General features: G+C 43.4%; 1 protein-coding gene across 27 annotated transcripts in view; it reads right to left on the bottom strand.

The window, feature by feature from the left end:
* The window catches only part of DOCK9 (dedicator of cytokinesis 9), a 234,727-nt gene that overhangs the window by 122,948 nt on the left and 91,507 nt on the right, over positions 1-20,272 (bottom strand). For all 27 annotated transcript variants that reach the window (XR_008318483.1, XM_053304835.1, XM_053304841.1 and 24 more), the window contains 7 exons: positions 16,493-16,627; positions 12,063-12,237; positions 10,366-10,433; positions 6,052-6,126; positions 5,827-5,967; positions 4,978-5,181; positions 4,772-4,894 (listed from right to left, as the gene is read on the bottom strand). Coding sequence is in view for 26 of the 27 variants with exons in the window: in XM_053304835.1 (XP_053160810.1) it covers positions 4,772-4,894; positions 4,978-5,181; positions 5,827-5,967; positions 6,052-6,126; positions 10,366-10,433; positions 12,063-12,237; positions 16,493-16,627 (921 nt within the window). In the remaining variant the exon portion in view is untranslated. The remainder of the gene's footprint in view (positions 1-4,771; positions 4,895-4,977; positions 5,182-5,826; positions 5,968-6,051; positions 6,127-10,365; positions 10,434-12,062; positions 12,238-16,492; positions 16,628-20,272) is intronic.

The raw sequence follows: 20,272 nt of genomic DNA, 5'->3' as shown, positions 1-20,272 counted from the left end.
TGCACCAATTCCATATTTGAACAGCCAGGGCACACAGGTTGCAAGACACCGTGCCGCCCTGGTGGTTGATGTATGCCAGAGCTGTCGTGTTGTCCAGTTGTATTTGGACAGACGAGCCCTGGGGGAGCAGTTGAAAAGCTTGTAGTGCAAGAAAAACTGCCAGCAAGAAGAAAAAAATTGAGAAAATTGATGTGTAACTTGGTTTGTTTTGGAGACCACCTCCCTTGGGTCTGGTGACGGCCACAGTGCGCTCCCCATCTGTTGTCAGCCAGACTGATGGAATAATGGTTTGAAAGGGCACCTCCTTGAGGAGATTCCTTTGCTGCTTCCACCATGTGAGAGAGTCCAGGACTTGGGGTGGGATCTCCAGGCATTTTCATTGGCTGTGTCTGGACGGGTGGAAGACAGACAGGAACCACAACTGCAGTTTGGTTTGGTCAAGCGCGCAAAGTGGATGACTGTATTGCAGGAAGCCATTAGGCCCAAGAGGCATTGAATTGTAAGGGCTGATTGAACAGGAGATTGTTGGCAGAGTCCCACTAGGTCTCGAATGCGAACATATCGCTTTTCTGGTAAGTATGTCCTTTGGTTCTCCATGTCCAGGACTGTCCCTATGTAAGTGGTCACTGGGACCAGGTCCAGGTGAGATTTCTTCCAGTTCACCTGGATGCCCAGGTCCTGCAGAAGGATCAACACACAGCAGATGTGCGAATGTAACTCGCTTTTGCTCTTTGAGGTCAAGAGCCAATCATCCAAGTATGGATAAGTCAAAATTCCTAGTGTGTGCAGGTGGGCAATCACTGGGGCCATGCACTTTGTAAAGACCCTTGAGGTGGTGGACAGTCCAAAGGGCAATACATTGTATTGGAATACTTGGCTTCCTACAGTAAATCACAGATACCTCCAGTGTTGAGGTCTGATACTGACGTGAAAGTAGGCGTCTTTGAGATCCAGCGTTGCAAGCCACTTCTCCCCTTATAGAAGTGGAAGAATTTGTTGCAACGCCATCATGCGAAATTTCCGGACGTGCACAAATTTGTTTAAACGGCTGAGGTCCATGATGGGGCGACCCCACCCCCCCGTCCCGCTTGTGGATTTGAAAGTAGCGGGAATAGAAGCCGTTCCACCTGTCCACCCACGACACTGGGGCTATTGCCCCTTTCTCCAGCAACTCCTTCACCTCCTCTTGCAAGGCACTTGTTGAAGGGGTGAATCTCATTCCCATGAACCGTGGTATCATCCTGAACTCGATAGCATACCCCAAGGATATGATCTTCAGGACCCAGCGGTCTAATGTTATATGGTGCCATGTGGGGGGCAGGGCCCGCCAGTCTGATGTAATGTGGCAGTGGAGATGATGGTAGAACCCCCACAGGCAGGGATGGGGAGAGAGGTGGTGTCGATGAGCAGACAGATGGCTCAAGGATGCTTTTGGGTGTCGGTGGCTTTGTACTGAGACTGGCTGGATTTTGATTTGGCTTGAAAATTCCTTATCTGGTACTGAGAATATGGCTTCCGGTAATCCTGGCGATTTTGGTGATGGTATGGTGGTCTCTGCCGCTGGAAGGAGGAGCGGTATCTTGGTTGGTAAGATGTTGAAGTGGAGGCTTTATTTGTAAATGTTTTTGTCATAAACTTTGATTTCTTTAGCTGTTCCATCGTTGAGTCAGTTGCTTCTCTGAAAAGGCCAGAGCCATCAAAGGCTAAGCCTTCTATCTTGTCTCGCATATCGGGCTGTAAATTGGTGGAGCACAACCAAGCGTGTCTACAAAGAATGATTGCTGCTGTCACTGCATGAGACTCACTTTCAGCCAAGTGCTTGGTGATGCTAAGCAGCTGCCTGGTCAGGTCACCGGATTGTTCCAGAGTGTGGCAGAATTTCTTCCAAAATTCATCTGGGGGCAAAGCGTCCAAGTCTGCAAACAAAGTTTCCCGGATGCTATGACTATATTTAGCTGTACAGGTGGAGTAGTTGGACACCTTAAGGCAGGAGGTTGAATAAACCTTTCTGCCCAGGAGGTCCAATTTCTGACTCTCTTTGTCAGGTGGCACCGTATAACGTTTCCTAGATTTAGACATGGAGGCGCAGTCAATTACTAGACTATTAGGTGCAGGATGCTTGTGGAGGTAGGCATTATCCTTGTCCTGGATACAATAAAAGCTCTCAAGGCGCTTAAACGTTGGGGTGGAGGTGTTCCTTCCAGGTGCACTTGGCAGCCAGCGTTATAACAGGAAGCACTGGCAAAGCCACTGGCGCCATTGACTGGGTTTTGAGCATGAAATTATAGACTGGATCATCTATGGTGGCCAGCTCCAACCAAAGATCCAGCCCCAGTGCTGCAGCCATGGCTCGCACATGTTTGTGATATGTCTTGAGCTCCTCATTTGGTGAGACATAAGTAGCAGGGGCCACATCAGTTGGTAGCTCCACAACACTGTCTTCCTCCTCCTCATGCTCTGACTAAAAATCGGATGAACCACAATGGTCTGAGTGTAAGGCAGATGGTGAGGGAGGAACCATAGTTTGAGTCGTTGCTGTAGTGCCCATATAGGTAGGGATTTCCGTCTGGGTAGTCACTGAACATGTCACAGTGGATTCAGTCTGTGAGGCTTGGTGTGCCAGAGTTGTAGAAATAGTCTGGGTGGACATTGTGATACACTTAGGACATGTGACAGTAGACAACGTCGCAGGCGGGGGAAGTTGAGAAACAGGTTTCCATGACCTGGTAGATTCACTAACATAGGGAGCCGCTGATGAAGAAGAGCCCATAGGTTGGGTCGACCCTGTATGGGTGAAGCCACACGTGTGCCAAGAGAAAGGGCTCTGCAACTGGGCTGCTGTCAACGCAGGTGATGGGCGAGTGAACGAGGATGCAGCCTTTTGCGGCTCTGCTTCAGATGGAAGACAACCCAAGAACATTGACGTCGATGGAGTATTCGATGTCGAGTCCAGCAATGTGAGGAGCGTATTAGTTTCTGCTGGAACAAGACTCACAGCAGTACTGGCATGATCTCCATCATCTATGTTGAAGGCCGGTGGTGGCGGTCAGTCTCGAGGAGAGACCTGTCTGAAGATAGAGATCACTAGAGTATGAAGTGTTGAGAGAGGGAGGACTGTCACCCTTGGCGTAGCAGGAGGAGAAGATGACATGGCGTCTAAGCCGGCGAGAGAGAACGGGCTCTCAGTATCGGCGCAGTCGATGTCGAAAGCGGGTGCGCAGGCAGCTGAGTTGAGCTCGAAGGCTCGGTATTGACACTGTCGGTGGTATCGAGGGTGGTGTTGCCAACTCCTGGAGGTGAGAAGGGGAGCTTCACCTTTGAGGGTGAAGGAGTCCGCTTTGCCATTAGGTCGATGAGCCTCTGGCGTTTATCACTCAGCATGGAGAGCCAATTGGTGCCCTGGAGTTTCGGAGGCGTCAACACCAAGCAGTGTCCCACAGAGCCTTGCGGCAGAACAGGCTTCAACCCTGAAGTAGATGTCAACGAGCGTTCTTCTCTGCATGTCGACGTTGAATCGCCTCTAGGCATCAGTGTTGAAGGGGGATTTCCATCGATGCTGAGTGCGATGTTGAGGAAGCAGTCAACGTTGAGCTCCATTTTTCATGCTTTCTCGAATCATCCTTTAAAGAATGAGCAGGACTTGAAGTCATGCCTCATCTAGGTTGCTCGTCTAGGTTGCGACTTACACTTATGAGAAGTCATTGTCGATGGAGGTGCTGAGGAGGACTTTGGAGGGGTCTTCACCCCTGACACCAAAGGGCAGGGTGTCCCCGGTGTTGAAGGGCTCAGCATGTCGTCATATATCGCCGAGTGAAGGTGGAGTGTGCGGTTTTTTCGAGTTTGCTTTGAGAAAGAGAGGCATATCTTACATGAGACGACGTTATGTTGTTCTCCCAAGCAAATGAGACACAGGTCATGCAAATCCTTAGAGGGAAGTTTGGCTTTATAGTGCTCGCACCTCTTAAAGTTTTTTTTCTCCTCAGCTTTCATGTAGTGATAAAGTGGAAGAGTCCTTAGTCCAGTCAAGCAGTCAGAAAAACCAAGGGAGTTGTGTCAGCCAGTCCGGGTCAAAATCGAGGGAGAGAGTATGTCAGTTGGTCTGGGTCAGAAGGAAAGTGTTTCTTGTCAACCAGTCTGCATCAAAAAACCGTATTAGCAATCTGAAAGTAGAACAAATTTACAAAATCTCACAAAACTCACAAAGGTTTTTGAAAAAATACAAGGAACTTCCCGACTAGCAGCAGACCGAGGTCCAATCTCAATGGCGGTCAGAAAAGAACTGAGGAACATGAGACCTGGCCGCTTTTAAACAGTACGCTCAGGGTGCGGGGGCATGGCCAGGACACCACGACAAACTTCGGCATAGCTACCACATGGTCCCTGCGCAGGCGCAGTAACCCCACTTCTTATGGATCTCAACCCAGATCAAACTAGATCAACCCTGTTGCCTAGGAATCACCTAAGAGGTCAAACCTTTCCTGCTTTTAATCCGAAAAACTTTAAACAAAATTCCTTTTCCAACTAAACCTTAATTAATTAAGCAACGTCTGAAAGGTCTTATTTCTGAGTCTGCTGTAGGCAGAATGATGTGCTTGTATTCAAGTTGTGCTTGTATTCAAACCTAAAAAGTAGATTTGTGCCTTGAAATGTGTACCAAAATTTCATTCCAATACCTCAACACTACGTAGAGTCATCATATTACAGCAGAACACCAAAGAGTCAAATTAAAACCACTTTTCTCAGCCAATCAAGTATAAGAAAAATACCATACCTTAGAAGAATCAGAACTTTTCATATATGGCTCAGCACAGTGAGTAATGCTCCCCTGAAGGACTTTTTCTATTCTAGCCACCAGAAAAATATCAGCATGTGGACACATTACGGAGAAGATTCCCTAGAAAGAAATTATTTTAATGACAGAAAAATGTAGTGTGTCTTTGTTCTGCACTTAAAAGGTTGAGAGATCTTTATCCTTACCTGTTTTGGATACTGCAACATAATCTCTGGAATAAGAACTTGAATCTGATGTAAGCAATCACTGCTGCCATTCAACAACTGCTGTGATGCATTAGGTATCATTTGTCTCACTGTGCTGTGGTTCAAGTCCACATGGAAGTCTGATGAAATCTTCCGGTTTTCTTTAATGTCAAATAGTGACAGTGAGATGAAAAATGGCTCTACCTGGACATCAAAAAGGAAAGACGGACATTATATCAGGCAGTATAGAAATATGATAGTTAAGATCATTAAGACCGTGACCATTATGAAGCCAAATATCATTATTTTCAAACTTCAAGACACTGGAAGACAAGTAAATATGACTACTGTGTACTACACACCAAGAAGTTACTAATACCATACTATACCATACCACTATTCTTCCAATATAAATTGAGTTAAATAAGTTAAGCACAGCATTCGATAAGTTAAAGTACTATACAGAGCTAAGTATTTTACAGCAACATATACACTCTTAAAGATTTTGTGCTCTTTCAAAAATTTGTATTTAACCCAACAATAAGAATTCCCAAGCACTGTAAGACACGAAACCATCCTGGAATCCTATTCAACTACAATTATTCCCTAGTCATCCAGTTCTCCACAACTTTCTGGACTTCCTCCCCTGCCTCTGACAAGAACCATCTGATTTTGCTCCTGCTCTGGATCATAAAACTTCAAAAGGCATCTCAGGATGCAGTAATTGTTCTCAAAATTCCATTTTCCAAACAAGATTTTATGAAGTGATGAGAGTTTTTGTGCTTTCCTATGTTTATGAATGAAATAAATTCAGCATTCCAAATTTAGGGAACTCTCAAAAGTATTTACATTTGTTGTTGGTCCTTCTTCATTTTCAGCCACACAGCTTTGCAGATTGAAAGATAAATCATTGCACTTCACCAGGATTTTCTTCCCAAACTTTTCTTCAAATGGCTTTACTTCTGGCTCGATACCAGAAAAATCAAGTTTCTTTAAAAGAGGAGAGTGAAAGTAAGTTCTAACTTGACAAAAACATGTAATGAAAAAGCTTCATTTCCCCCCCATTTGTCTAACCTGTGTATCTGGATCCAAGGCAAAGAGTTTAACCCTGCTTTCACTTTTGAATTTGATCTCAGAATCTCTGTAACCCTGCAAAATAATGATAATTTTAAAATTGTTTTTACTGTAAACATTCTAAAAGGCGACATTTTAACCATTAGCTATATTTTCTCATTTTGCTTTGCTGTAAACAGTTAAGTTGGTAGTTTATTAAGTTAAAAAACAAAACAAAACAATTTAGCATTATAGTTTAGATCCACAGATTACTAATTAAATATTCCTAGAGAAGACTGGGCTTGGTGCCATTTCACAGAGTTGTCATAAATATAAACATTTTTAAATACAGTACTTTTCATGCATTGTTCAGTAAAATGGTTCTTTACGTAGAAGTATATGCAGCAACCAACAACTGACTGAATCTTAAGAAAGACTTGAGTGAACAGGTTTAAGCTACACTGCTCAAGGGGGAAAGAGCCAATCCCTTGTGCAATCCCCTGTGCCTCCCCACCCCCCAAAAATCTGCTCCTGAGGGTTGGCCCAATAAGAAGAGAGAGATGGATAAGATTAACCAGGGATGCAAAAATCCAGGCATTTAGAACAAAAAGCTAGGCCTGGTGACTGGTACCTGGATACAGAAGAAAGCAGGTTTCTCCTTTCACCCTACGTTTGTAGAACTGACCCCTCTTATTGCTTCCCTTAGTATATTATTTAATTCCTTTTCTGATCTGGTTAGCTCCCTCAGTTCCATCTTATTCTCAAACTTGACTTACAGCACTTCTTGTATTTCAAATAAGGGGCTAGTGTGTAGCAGCAAGGACCTGGCCATCACGCCTTCCTTTTCCAACCAGTCCCTCCTAATCCAGCTGGATTCCATCTACAACAGATGCCAGAGAGTGCCCAGGAGCAGGGCAATGACAGCCTAAGGCTACCTGGGACCCAAGAATGCCTTTCTCTACCATAATTAACAGATAGGTTGAGAAGCTTTTACAAGTGAAATTATAATGATTTACTATGATTTCAGCTTTAAGCCTTAGAGCATGGTCTTCCATTTCATTTACCCTCTCCAAAAACATTCCTATGACTATATAGATCTCTCTCTTCTCTTATTTAAAACCCTACACACTATCCAACAGTGTTGGATTTGGATGGGGCAGGATTTCCACCTAGCTATGAAACTCAATGGGTGACTTTGGACCAGTCACCGAATCTTAGCTTAACATTACCTCATAGGGCTATTGAGAAATAAAGGTAGCACACAGGAGGGGAAAGCACCATGCCAAAGAATAGGGAGAAAGGAAACAGTAATGGTGCAGTAGCAGTTAATTAAAGAGTAGCTAAGCTGCTTAGAAGTTGAGTATCCTGCTTCGTACATGACTTCCCCTGAAGATGAGTTCTACTTGAATGCATCGAGATCTATTCTTTAATAAATCACTACTGCACCATTCATGAAATAAATGTCAGAATTTAGTCTTCTTTCTTAATTTGCTTTCTTCTTTCTCTGCTCCTTCTGCTTTCCCCCTTCATCTTACATTATTTCATTTTTGCTTACCCTCCCCATTAAATTTTGCTCTCAGCAATTCCATTTCTTTTTGTTCTTTTACACATACCCAAGCCCCTCTTTTTTCTACTCAGGTGTAGTCTTCTTCAGGCATTCTGTAACTGTGCACACTGTACATGGTTACCAGGGGCGGAGCCACCATTGGGCAAACGGGCTCAAAGAACCCGGGTCGCCACCAATCAGGGCAGACACACCCTGCGTCTGATGTCAGACGCAGGTGCATTATTTCAGTTCCAAATGGCCACATTTGGAGCCGAAATCGGTGCAGCCACGAACTGGCCTGTGCTGCATTGGGCAGCACAGCCGGAGTGACTCTCCCTGCCTTAAAGGCAGGGAGAGCTGCTCCTGGTCTCGCTGCCAACGCAGTGGGGCTGATTGATCTCCCTCCCAAACGGGGCCATGCGGCCCTGAATAGGAAAGAGATCGATCCGCGCTGCATTGGCAGTGCAGCCGGAATGGCTCTCCCTGCCTTTAAGGCAGGCAGAGTCGCTCAGGCCCATGCTGCCCCGTTTGGAAGTGAGACCACGTCCCCCACATCTGACGTCTGACACTGGGGTGTCGCTAGCTGGCGCCCTGTGTCTGACGTCAGATGTGGGGGGCAGGGTCAAGGGGCCACAGCAGCGGCCGCACATGGGCTGCAACCAGCCTCCTTATGCGCCTGATGGTTACAATGCCAGCAAGAGCATGCCACCAAGCCCTGGCTCCTGCACCGACCGGCTCCTTAAGCACTTGTCTGCTGAAACACACACACTGTATTTTTGGAGAGCAAGGAGTTGTGGTTAAGGGACAGATTTGTGCAGGTCTTGCCAGCATACTCCAGTTGGCAAGGGACATACCAACTAGAACACATGGCTATATAACACCTGAAAAGGGCGAGCTTCTTTTCCACTTTGTTCTGTTCTCATTTCTAACCTTCTGAACTTTACATTTCCTCTTTTTATTCACCCCTTTTTTCCCAATAGCCTTCCTAGACAGCAGGGCTTAATCAGAGTCAGTGCTTCCTAAAGTATAGTTCCATAATTTTGCAATAAAAATGCCAAAGTGTGAGAGGTCAAAAGGTGACATGGGGTCACTAGAACAGGTGGAAAGATCGAAAAAGGTAGTGCAGAGGAACTGCTTCAGAAACTAGCCAAGAAGAAAAATTTAATGAACAGCAGTGGGAGATGAAGAAGAAAAACAATGGTTGAGACAAAACACAGTCTAACAATGTGGCCAACTTCTCATTTGCTACTGTATTCAGTTCTATATTCCTTTAGATTAGGGCCTGTTTTTGCAAGCCTTGCATATTAGTTATTTTTGTACTAAAACACAACCTTCTTGACCAACACACATCCTGCTTGGAATATTTTCGTTCAAAAACAAACAAAAACAACAACAAAGAGTCAGTGAAAGGAGGAAACTTGGGCACCACTAATTAGAATGGCACAATGAACTCTACAGTCCAGTACTCAGTCTGCTTATGAAAGAGGGAGAAGCAGGCATATCATAAGCAGCAAGTTACCACTGAATATTCTGACATAATATTACTACACAACAGAAGAATAACTACAGAAACTACTGCAAAAGGCATCCTTTAGGCAGGATGCCACATTAGCCAACTGAACATAAACTCTTAATTTCTGCATATGAAAAAATGCAAAGTAGATTGAAAGCAAGAATTCAAGTACAGTTCGCAAGCACTCAGGTGTTTTCTGGAAAGGCTGCAAATAGCAACAGAGGACTCAGCCCCAGAGTGCAAAAGAAAACAGCACACAAAACCAAAATAGCTTCTAGAGTTCACAGAAAAAGGAAGCAGCATTTGTGGCACCAAGATTAGATATAATAAGCAGGTGTTCAACAGACTCAAGGACCCAATGACCACCTACAAAACTAAACTTGTCTTTTTTCACAGTATGTGCATATAAAAAGTACAAGTGTATACGTTTTAGAATAATTCACACAAAGGGAATAAAATGTTCATGTCCAGCTTAACTCACATAAGTTTTCAGAGACATCTGAATTAGCAGTTTTTCAAAAGAAGATTTAATATAATGTTTTAGGCATTCTTTGCATTATATTAACAGGATAAGAATAATTCAATTTTAGAGCAGGAATGCCAAATATAACCATCTATGTACATAAAATGAAGGTGACAGTGTTCACAGGCTGAAGTTGATGAGCCACAGATCTGCTACTGGATGCTATTTTGTCTTACAGTTTGAATCTACAGAGATCGTTTTAACTAAACTAAGTTTATTGAACAGCTGAATTACATTCTGCATGTAAGTTTTAAGTAAGAGTTTTAAAAACAAACACATTTAACCACCTAAACTTAAAAGCCAGTGGACATCTTCCCTTTTAAAAAAAAGCTTAGAAGCTATCTCTTCCTAGATCCCAACTAGTGGAATTCCTAGCTTTCTGAAGATAGGACTATGTGATAGCTCTAATTAATAAGGCAGAAGTCAGCATGAGAGTGCCGATAGTAATTATTTCTCCTTCATATTTGCCTATCTTACAAAAGCATGTTGTAAAGGTTAAGTTCATGCTAGACCTTTTGTTATAAAAACAGTCTTAAAAGAGTGCTTAATATTAAACAACTATTTTTCAAAGTATTTAATGACTTAGTAGAGTTACAAAAACTGATTACACATTAGATTTTGCCGAACACAACAAAATGGATGCTGTTAAAACCATATAAATGGAAGTACGATACTGTCAACATTCCTCCCTTGATTAAAATTAGATCTCATAATTCCATGATCCACAGTTTCAGGTAAGAGGCACAATACTACCTTGGCAATTTCAGGAAGATAGCTATCTATACTGGAGGAGGAACTATCCATCTTGCTTTGGTCATCATCTGTAAATTAAAACATAAAACTATAAATACATATACACTATAAATAATCACTGATAACCTTAGGAAAACGCTGTAACCAAGTCTAAGAACAAAAACGAATTTAAGACCAGTGTGACAGGCTGTGGTATAGTAATCAATTTCCCATATGTTCAAATATCTACAGAGAAATCAAAGAACTGGATCTGTACTTGACATCCTTCTGCTGTATACAGGTATAAATAAAATGGATAATATCCCTCAATTTTATATTTATATAATAATTATATTATATTTATAGTATATCAATCAACATAATATAAAATATAAAACATTTAAAATTCATAAAACAGATAAAAATCACAATAGATAAAAACAAATTAAAATATAAATTTCAGTTAAAAGCTGGAAGAACAGGTATGTCTTCAGGGTCCTCCTAAAAACAAACAGAGAAGGAGATGCTCTTATTTCAGCAGGGAGCGCATTACAAAGCCCCGGGGCAGCCACAGAGAAGGCCCGGTCCTGAGTTGCCACCAAACGAGTGGCAACAGTAACTGGCAACAGTAACCGGACCTCTCCAGATGATCTTAATAGGCCGCAGGGTTCACGACAGAAAAGGTGCTCTCTTAAGTACCCTGAGCCCTAGCCATTAAAGGCTTTACAGGTAACAACCAGCACTTTGTATTTCGTTCAGAAATAATAGCAGCAGCCAGTGCAGTTCTTTTAGAAACTTCATCTCATGTGCTCTGAAAACAATTGTATGTTTTATAAACTGGTTGTGAGACCTCCAAGCTCCTGGACTATACTAGGGATGTGCATGAACCTGTTCATAGGACCTTTTAAGGGCCTCTGAACCAGTCTGAATGGCTGGCTGTTTAGCTGGTGCGAAGGCGGGGGGCATACCTTTAAGGGCGGGGGAGGATACCTTTACCCCTCCTCTGCATTCCCCCCGCCGGCGTGCCATTTAAAAAGTGTCAGTCAGGGTGGCAGTGTACCTCCCTGCTGCCCCATGTCCTCTTCAGCCGAAAGTAACAGGACGTAGCTGGCACGCATGCCGGGCGTATGCATGCACGTTGCACTCACACACCTGACATGTGTGTGAGTGAGTGCAACGTGCACATGCACGTGCCCAGCATATGCACGTCATGGACTTTCTGTCAGTGTTCCCTCTAACAGGGATTCCCAGATGTTTTTGACTACAACTCCCAGCATCCACAGCTGTAATGGCTTTTGTTTGCAGATTCTGGGAGCTGTAGTCATAACCGAGGAAGGTTATTGCCTTCATGTGCATTCTGCTTGTAGTACTCTTTGAGGCATCTAACAATTAGTGGCTACTGAATGCAGCACTATAACCTTTGGTGTGATCCAGCAAACCTCTTCTTATTTAGAGCTTTCCCTCTCCTTCAAAAGGCAAGGTGAGCAATAGGGTACCAAGCCTAAGAGGTAAAAAATTAGTACCTTGAAGAAACCTGGCACATCTACAGACAGCTGTGGCTTCTGGAACAGTTCTTTGCCAAGCCCTCAAGAATGACTATACCTGCTGAACCAACTGAACACAGCAATGAGATCTGTGAACTACCTACAAAGCACCATAAATCCTATTTTAGTGAATTGCTTTCTCTAAAGCAATGAGCAAAAATAACCTGTGTTTACCATCATGATGGTCTCCGTTTCTTTTTTCTTGCATTAGAACTTCAAAATTTAACTGGAGAATTTTGTTTAGAGTTGTTATCCATTCTTCCATTTCAATTTCACTGTCTGCTGCCAGGAGATAGCTACTCTTGTCTTGCATCTTGAGCTCAAAAGCATAACGCCTGACTTTGTTGTTCTGCAACAAAATAAATGATATGAATATATTAGCCACTGTAGATAGGCTTTTCTATCTTTTCTGCACCATTCCCTCCAAATATATGAAAAATAATGTAGATATTGCATGCACAACACACACTGTTACTGAAGGCTGTTTAGAATTATTTATTTTACCATTATAAAGCAATCCATATTAATACTGAACACATTAATATTGGCTGTGCTTTATACTATCCCATGCATGCATACAAAACCCAATACATTAAATCACATTAAATCACAGTTAAGGAAACACCAGGGACATGCAGGATGTGTTAAACGCAAAACATTTCGACTCGAAATAGGCCATCTCGACTGTTTTGAGCTTGATATACAACGCCCTCTTAAAACAGAGCCTATTTCAAACTCAGAGCAGAACAACCCCATTTCAAACTTGGAGGCCTGTTTTCCCTTGCTTATTGGTTTTCTGGCACTGGTTTCTGATTGTCTTGTAATCTCCTTGCTTCATGGTTAGCTTGTTATCATACAAATCAAGTGATGTCATGGGCAACCGTGCCCCCATTGGCTTGGGATGGGAGGGGAACACAAAAGGAAAGAATTTCAAATTTCAGAAAGGAGGCAGAGAGATCCCTTATGCCTCTCTTGAAGAGGATAAATCAGGAGAGGAGGAAGGTAGATTTGATTTTGTGATTTTCTTTTCTCAATATGCTGTCCTATTCCTGCTATAACTATCTGGTTTTGCTGGAACTCAGAATGGCAAAAGGCAGAACTTGGGTGCCTGCCTTTCTTGAGTTATGGTTTGTTTGTTTAATAGAGGTGCAACCATAATAATATGGTTTGTTTAATAGAGTTATGGTTTGTTTAATAATAATAATAGTGTTGTGGCAAGAAATTGACAGTGGCAGGTAGGTGTGTGTGTATATAATATTTCTTGGTGATTGCTGTGATAATATTTCTTGGTGATTGCTATGCTCTGTGTCTCGCCTTGAGACTAACTTGCGCTTCACTCTCTGCTCTGCAATTTGCATTGCAAGGTGTACTCAGTCAAAATGCAGTTCTAGTTATGGCTATGCTTGATGCTAAGAAAGGGTGCTACCATGGCAGCTGTTGCAATGATAGGAAGCAAGGATTTATAATTGTGTGTGAGAGCGCAACTTGTGTCAATGATGTTAGTGCAGCACAGGCACTGTTGCTGGCAGTGGACAGAGATGTGCACAAGCTGAGGTTTGTGCACAGGTTCAGCGCCAAACCAGTTCTGATGCAGTTCAAACTGGCTCAGTGACGCCAGGGGTGGGGGCATGGCACCAGACAGGGGTGTAGCTAGGGGAGGGGCCCCCATGTTCATCCCTCTCTCTGGCGGCCCCCCAGAGTGAGGGAGATAATGAAGAAAATAGGGAGGGGTGGAGCTGGAGGGCCCTTAGGAGCTGGGGGCCTGTGTTCTTTGAACCCTTTCGCTCAATTATAGCTATGCCTCTGGCACCAGATCTTGACCAAACTGGTTTGGCGCTGAACCTATGCATGAACCTCAGTTCGTGTACATCCCTAGCAATGGATTCTGGATCAGTTATTCTTTTGGGGGCATTTTTGGAATGTGTTTGAAACGTGTGTTGTTTTCGGAGAGACAGATTCCTTTTTACTGTGTACTTCTGCAGTATTTTTCAAGGCAGGGTTGCAAAATGCAATGCAAATTACAATGCAAAACTCTGTGAGTGCCTCTTGTTCCAGCCATAGGGAACAATGGGGAAATTCAAAACACTCCATTGTTCATTCCTCATGGGTTCCCTCATTGTTCCTAGAGACACCAAAGTGGGTTGATTTTTTAAAAAATGTTTAACCTTTCCCCAAACCCCATAGGATCCTATGAGTGTTTGGGGGGAAAGTTAAAACATTATTTAAAATCGCCCACTTACCCAAATCTTTTGTGGGTTGGGTGGTAGGTAGCACCAATCATGCCCTACCACAGAGCCCACTTAGGTGTCCCCAGGAGCTACCCATGGGGAACAATGAATTGTTTCATGTTTCCCCTTTGTTCCCTATGGCTGAAACATTTGAAATAGGAACATAGGAACATAGGAAACTGCAATATACTGAGTCAGACCATTGGTCTATCTAGCTCAGTATTGTCTTCACAGACTGGCAGTGGCTTCTCCAAGGTTGCAGGCAGGAATCTCTCTCAGCCCTATCTTGGAAAAGCCAGGGAGGGAACTTGAAACCTTCTGCTCTTCCCAGAGTGGCTTCATCCCCTGAGGGGAATATCTTGCAGTGCTCACACATCAAGTCTCCCATTCATATGCAACCAGGGCAGACCCTGCTTAGCTATGGGGACAAGTCATGCTTGCTACCACAAGACCAGCTCTCCTCTCTCGAAATAAATTCTGCATGCAAGCCTGAAGATGCTCCCCCGCCACCCCAGCAGCCCCATCTCCTGAGGGGAATCTCTTACAGGGCCCACACTTCTAGTCTCCCATTCAAATGCAATCTAGGGTGAGCCTTGCTTAGCAAAGGGGGCAATTCATGCTTGCTGCCACAAGACCCGCTTTCAAGTTGTTTCAAGTTGTTTCATCAAAACAGCCAGCTGGGTCGCTGTTTTGATGGAACGTTTTGGCCACTTTGCGTTTCATTTCTAGCTCCAAATGAATAACGCAAAATTCATTTCATGCACATCCCTAGGCAACACCTCACATTAAAGAACAGAACTGAATGAAGTGGACACAAAACAGCTGGGGTGAATGTAAACTAAGAAATTCTCAAAGTGGGCAAAATGGTTGGCTTAGTACTGCATTATGAAGTACTAATATGTACTGCATCTACATACTGGCTTAGTACTAAATCTAGAATACAACTATTAAGTTGGATATGTGAGTTTTCCCATACTCAATGAGAAATGGACACAATACAGGGAAACCTGGATTACCAGGCTACTTTGAGTGGGCTAGTAAAAGTTGCTCTTCCATTTCCAAGTATTATGTAAACCAAAGCAACAAGTGATCTATTCATAAGGGTATTAATAGCTTATGTTGTTCTTTAAAAGAAATTATTTTTGTAAAGTCCTGGGATTCTTGCTGTAGGTCTTCTTATATTTTTGTTATTTGTGTTTGTTGCTCACATAAGAGATTTGTGAGAGGTTATAGTGGGTGTAAGTACCAGACTGAAAAACAGACACACTACATTTCACTAATTTCGCAACAACTATAAACATCTATAATCTAGGATACAGTATAGCAGAACACAACATAAAATATTTTAATATCTCCAGAACACTGTATGGTTTGTCATTTAAGATTAAATTTTTGCAATAACTGTCAAAAATCTGAAAACATGGTTGTTTCCAGATTTTGCTGCTGCATGATGTGTTTTAAATAGACTATCAGCACACACATGCAAACAATCTTTTTTGGCATTTGCTGCTGGCAAACTCTCCTCAGATGTTGTATTATGTTTTGCTTCAAAACCTTTTTTAAAAAAAGAGGGAAATTAATATAATAAAGGTCAAGCATTTGGGAGGGTGGCTATGAATGTGATGCAGCTCCTACAAGTGGAATCCCACACAAGAAGTTATGCAAAACATTTTATAGTCATATTATAGAACTGTTTCTGCTTCTGTCAAATCTTCATGTATTTTTAAGCTGCTTCCTCTCTATGACTGATTTTTCCCCAGTACATAACTCCATATGCACGTCATCTACCGTATTTTATGGACTATAAGACTCACTTTTTTCCTCGAAAAATATCCGCCAAAATTCAGGTGCGTCTTATATGTTTTAACAGTTTAATATGTTAAAACTCTGAAAAACTGGATTAAAATTAAGGTGCGTCTTATAGTCCGTAGCGTCTTATAGTCCATAAAATACGGTAAGCCACTCACAAGGGTCTATTCTAACCAACAACTAATGTAACTCAGTGACAATATTTTCCTTATATGTTTCGAACCTATAGTGCTGTCTTGAAAAAAATCTACATGTGCTGGTGGATCAATGTCTTAAGTCTGAACATTGCTACCATTACCACATTATTTGGAAGTTACATAGATTATTTTAGACTATTTGAATTAAATGATAAAAACCTCATAGCCCCCAAACACTTGATCTATATAGTATAATATTTCTCTAGCACTTTAGGACTGCAAAGATTGTTGTGATTATTGTTGTGAGCCACCCCGAGCAGTAGTGCACTGGAGGGGCGGGGTATAAATATTTTAAACAAACAAACAAACAAACAGAAACATCTTTACAAAGCCTAAACAAAATATTAAAGACAATAAATACTTTATTTACCTGGACCACTCCCATGCAGGAATCCAGAAAGATTGACCCCTTTGGTTCTTTAGATATTTTCTCATCTTTGTAGAAATTGAGATTATATGATCCATCGCCAAGTTGGAGTAGGTGGAAAAATCTTCTTTTGAATGACTAGTTGCAGGGGAAAAAATCTTTTGTTAACAATTGAATAAACAGGTTGCTCACCTGTAACTTTTGATCCTTCAGTGGACAGGCATCATTCACAACATTGGGCTCTGCACCTGCACAGCAGCCACCATGGAAGGATTTTTTCAGCTCCGTGAAGTGCCCATAGCCCCGACCATCACACGCAGAACATGGTGCATTTCTTCAGTTTGGGCAGGCTAGCATTTTCCCCTCAGTTTCTGGAGGACTGACATTGGAATCCAAATGTCTTATGGAAGCAGTGTACATTTCTACAAGGTAAGTAGTGGTGGGTTTTTTACTCTGGAAATATACATATTGTCACTTTGCATGCTAAAGTGCAGCCAGTGGGAGGGTCTTATGACTGCAACGGATCACTACCAGATCAATAGTTACAGGTGAGTAATTGGTTTATCTGGATCATGACCTGTTGCACTCATAAAGAGTGGGCGACTAACAAGCTGTCAGTCTAGTGGCAGGTGTAGTATGCTAAAGTAAGATCCTTTCCAGCGTGCGCGCATGCACGCGCACACACACACACAAAGTTGGCCTGCGCTGCAGAGCGAAGGTCCAATGCTCAGAGGACCAGGTTGCTGCAGTGCAAATGTCTCCAAGTTTTATTCCTTCCATATGGGCAGCAGAAGTAGCATAAGCCCTAGTAGAATGGACCCATATGGTTTAGGAGGGTCTACTTTTTGGCACTTGTAAGTAGGGATGTGCATGGAACCGCGGCAGGGAGGCTTGAAGGTGGTGGGGGTGCTGCTTTAAGACCAGGGGAGGATGCACTTACCCCTCCCATCGCTTTCCACCCACTGGCACCCGTCTTTTGGAAAGCCCATTGGGGCAGCAGCGTATCTCCGCCACCCCCGTTGTCCCCATCTTCCAGAATATGGGGGCAACAGGGCGGCAGGGAGGTACACTGCCACCCCGATGGGCTTTCCAAAAAACAGACGGGGAAAGCGGCGGGAGGAGTAAGTGCACCCTCCCCCTCTTAAAGCAGCACCCCCGCTGCCAAACCAGTTCCATGCACATCCCTACTTGTAAACCAGAAAAATCAACTCCACAATCCAGTGGGGGAGTCTCTGTCTTGATATTTGGTAATCTTTCACATTACCCTTTGTAACTTACAAAAAGTCATTTTTTCTTTCTAAAGGGCTTGATCAGGTTCAAGTAGAATAAGAGGAGAGCACGTCTCACATCCAGGGAATGGAACGAGTGCTCAAGAGGTGTTGTGGGATTCCGGAAGAAGCTAGGTAAGATGATGTCACTATTAAAATGGAAATAAGTGATTACTTTAGGCCTGAATTCAGGGTCCAAGGAAAGCACTAACTTGTCCTCATATAACCTAGCACAGGGGACATCTATCCAAAGAGCATTTAGCTTGTTGACACAGCAAGCTGACGATATGGTTAATAAAAAGGCCATTTTTAACGTTACCAACTTAGGTGGTGTCATAGCCATAGGTTTGAATGGAGGCTCCGTCAGGGCTGATAGGATGAGGGATAGGCTCCATTGATCAGTGTATACTGTATACTGTACAGTATATACTGTTGTTGTTGTTGTTGTTTCTTTTTCTTGTATTTATGCTGGCCTTTGGCCAAAATAAACAAATACAGTATACATTGATCAGTGGGCCACCAGATAGGTGGATAAAGGTTGCTTAACCCCTTAAGGAATCTCTTGGAGTCCAGATGAGAGAAGACAGTCTTCCTGTCCTATCCAAGATGGTGAGCAGAAATAGCTGCCAGGTGAACCTTGATGGAAACATTGGCCAGGTTACGGTGCTCCAGAGATGTGAAGTAAAGCAAGACCTCCCCAGAGGTAGCCTTATGAGGTAGGAAGCCATGTTTCTGACCATGAAGTCTGAACTTTTTCCACTTGCTGTTGTAATTGACACGTGTGGATTTCTTTCTGCTATTGAGGAGGATGTCCTTCAAGAGCCTATCCTCCACACGGTTAAGTTGAGAGCCTTTAGGTTGTGATGGCAGAGCCTTCCGTTTTCTTGTAGGAGAAGATTTTTGCATTGAGGCAGATCACTGTGGCCGCCTTTCGACAGTCTGAGTGCTTGCTGAAACCATGGCTGCTGGGGCCACCATGGAGCAATCAAGATGCAGTTCACAGACTCCTTCAGGATTTTCACTAGAATTCTATTCAACAAAAGATGAGGCAGAAAAACGTATATAATCCTTCAAGCCCAGTTTAACTGGAAAGCATATCCTCTGGAGCCATGGCCAATCCAGCCCTCGAGCAGTACTGGAGGCACTTTTTGCTCACAAGCATAGTCAACAGGTCGATCTGTGGTGTACCCTAGGTTCAGAACAACGGGTGGGGGTATTGGAGATTGACCTCCCATTTGTGTTGCTGCAGATAAAGTGAGAACCTGCTGAGATGGTCTGCCAAGGTGTTGTCCACTCCTCTGACGTGAATCATGGCCAGGCCTATTTGTCATGCTATGGCCAGTTCCAAATTTGCAGACTGAGCATGCAAAGGGAGCAGGATACCATCCCTCCTTGATTATTTAAGTAAGTGATTGCCATAGTATTGTCCAGGCCATAGTATTGTCCAGGCTGATTTGGACAAGCTTGCCTGTTAGGGCCGGCTGGAAGGATTTGAAAGCCTGAAACACTGCCAGGAGATCCAAGATGTTTATGCATCTGGTGTTGGCTCGGTGACCATGGGCCTAGAGCCTGAAGATCCCTACAATGGGCTCTCCAGCCCCATAAGGATGTGTCTGTCGTCAAGCAGACCAAAAGTTGGGGTACCTGGTTGGGGGACTTTGGACAGCAGGTTGACCTGTTTTGTCCATCATTGTAGGGACACAAGGATTGGCGGTGGAATTGTTAAGAGCATCTGTGCATTGTCCACATTCAGACTAAATAGAGTCAGAAACCAAAGTTGAAGACGCCAGAGACGTAGTTTGGCAAAGTGCACAGTCAAGTTGCACGATGCCATCAGACCCAGTAGTTTCTGAACTTCGTGGGCTTTTTGTCTGGGTTGCATCACAAAAGAAGTTACTAGTGCCTTGATGTAGTGGGAGCGTTCCTTGGGTAGAAATGCACGTTGCAACTGTGCATTGAGGACTGCTCCTATGTAGTCTATGCATTTGACAGGCTCTAGTCTGGATTTTGTCCAGTTGACTTGAATGCCCAGATCCTTGAGTAAACTCAGGATTGTCAAGAGTTGCAAAGCTACCTCTTTTGTGTGTATGTGTATGTCTTCCTGCCAGGAGCCAGTCATCGAGAAACGGAAAAATGGTTAGGCCTTGTGCCCAAAGGTGAGCCACTATGGTGGCCATGCATTTCGTAACTACAAGAAGTGCCGTCGCCAGTCCAAATGGCAGGGCATTGTACTGGTAGACATGGTGACCCACCATAAACCTTCGAAACTGTCTGTGTTGGTTTGGATTCCAGTGTAGAAGTACGTGTCCCGGAGATTCAATGGTGCAAACCATTCCTCCCCGTGGAGAAGTGGAAGGATGCTCTGCAAAGTTGCCATGCGAAACTTGCTCACTCTCACATGATGTTTAAGCCACCACAGGTCCATAATTGGTCTTAGTCCCCCATCTCATTTGGGGACTTGGAAGGAGTGGGAGTAAAAACCCCACCACTGATCTGTCCACTGAACAAGTGATAT

Source organism: Hemicordylus capensis, chromosome 3 (assembly GCF_027244095.1).
Source record: "Hemicordylus capensis ecotype Gifberg chromosome 3, rHemCap1.1.pri, whole genome shotgun sequence".
Lineage (NCBI taxonomy): Eukaryota > Metazoa > Chordata > Lepidosauria > Squamata > Cordylidae > Hemicordylus > Hemicordylus capensis.
The sequence above is the reverse complement of the archived record's forward strand: the minus strand, read 5'-3'. Positions and strand labels throughout refer to the sequence as shown.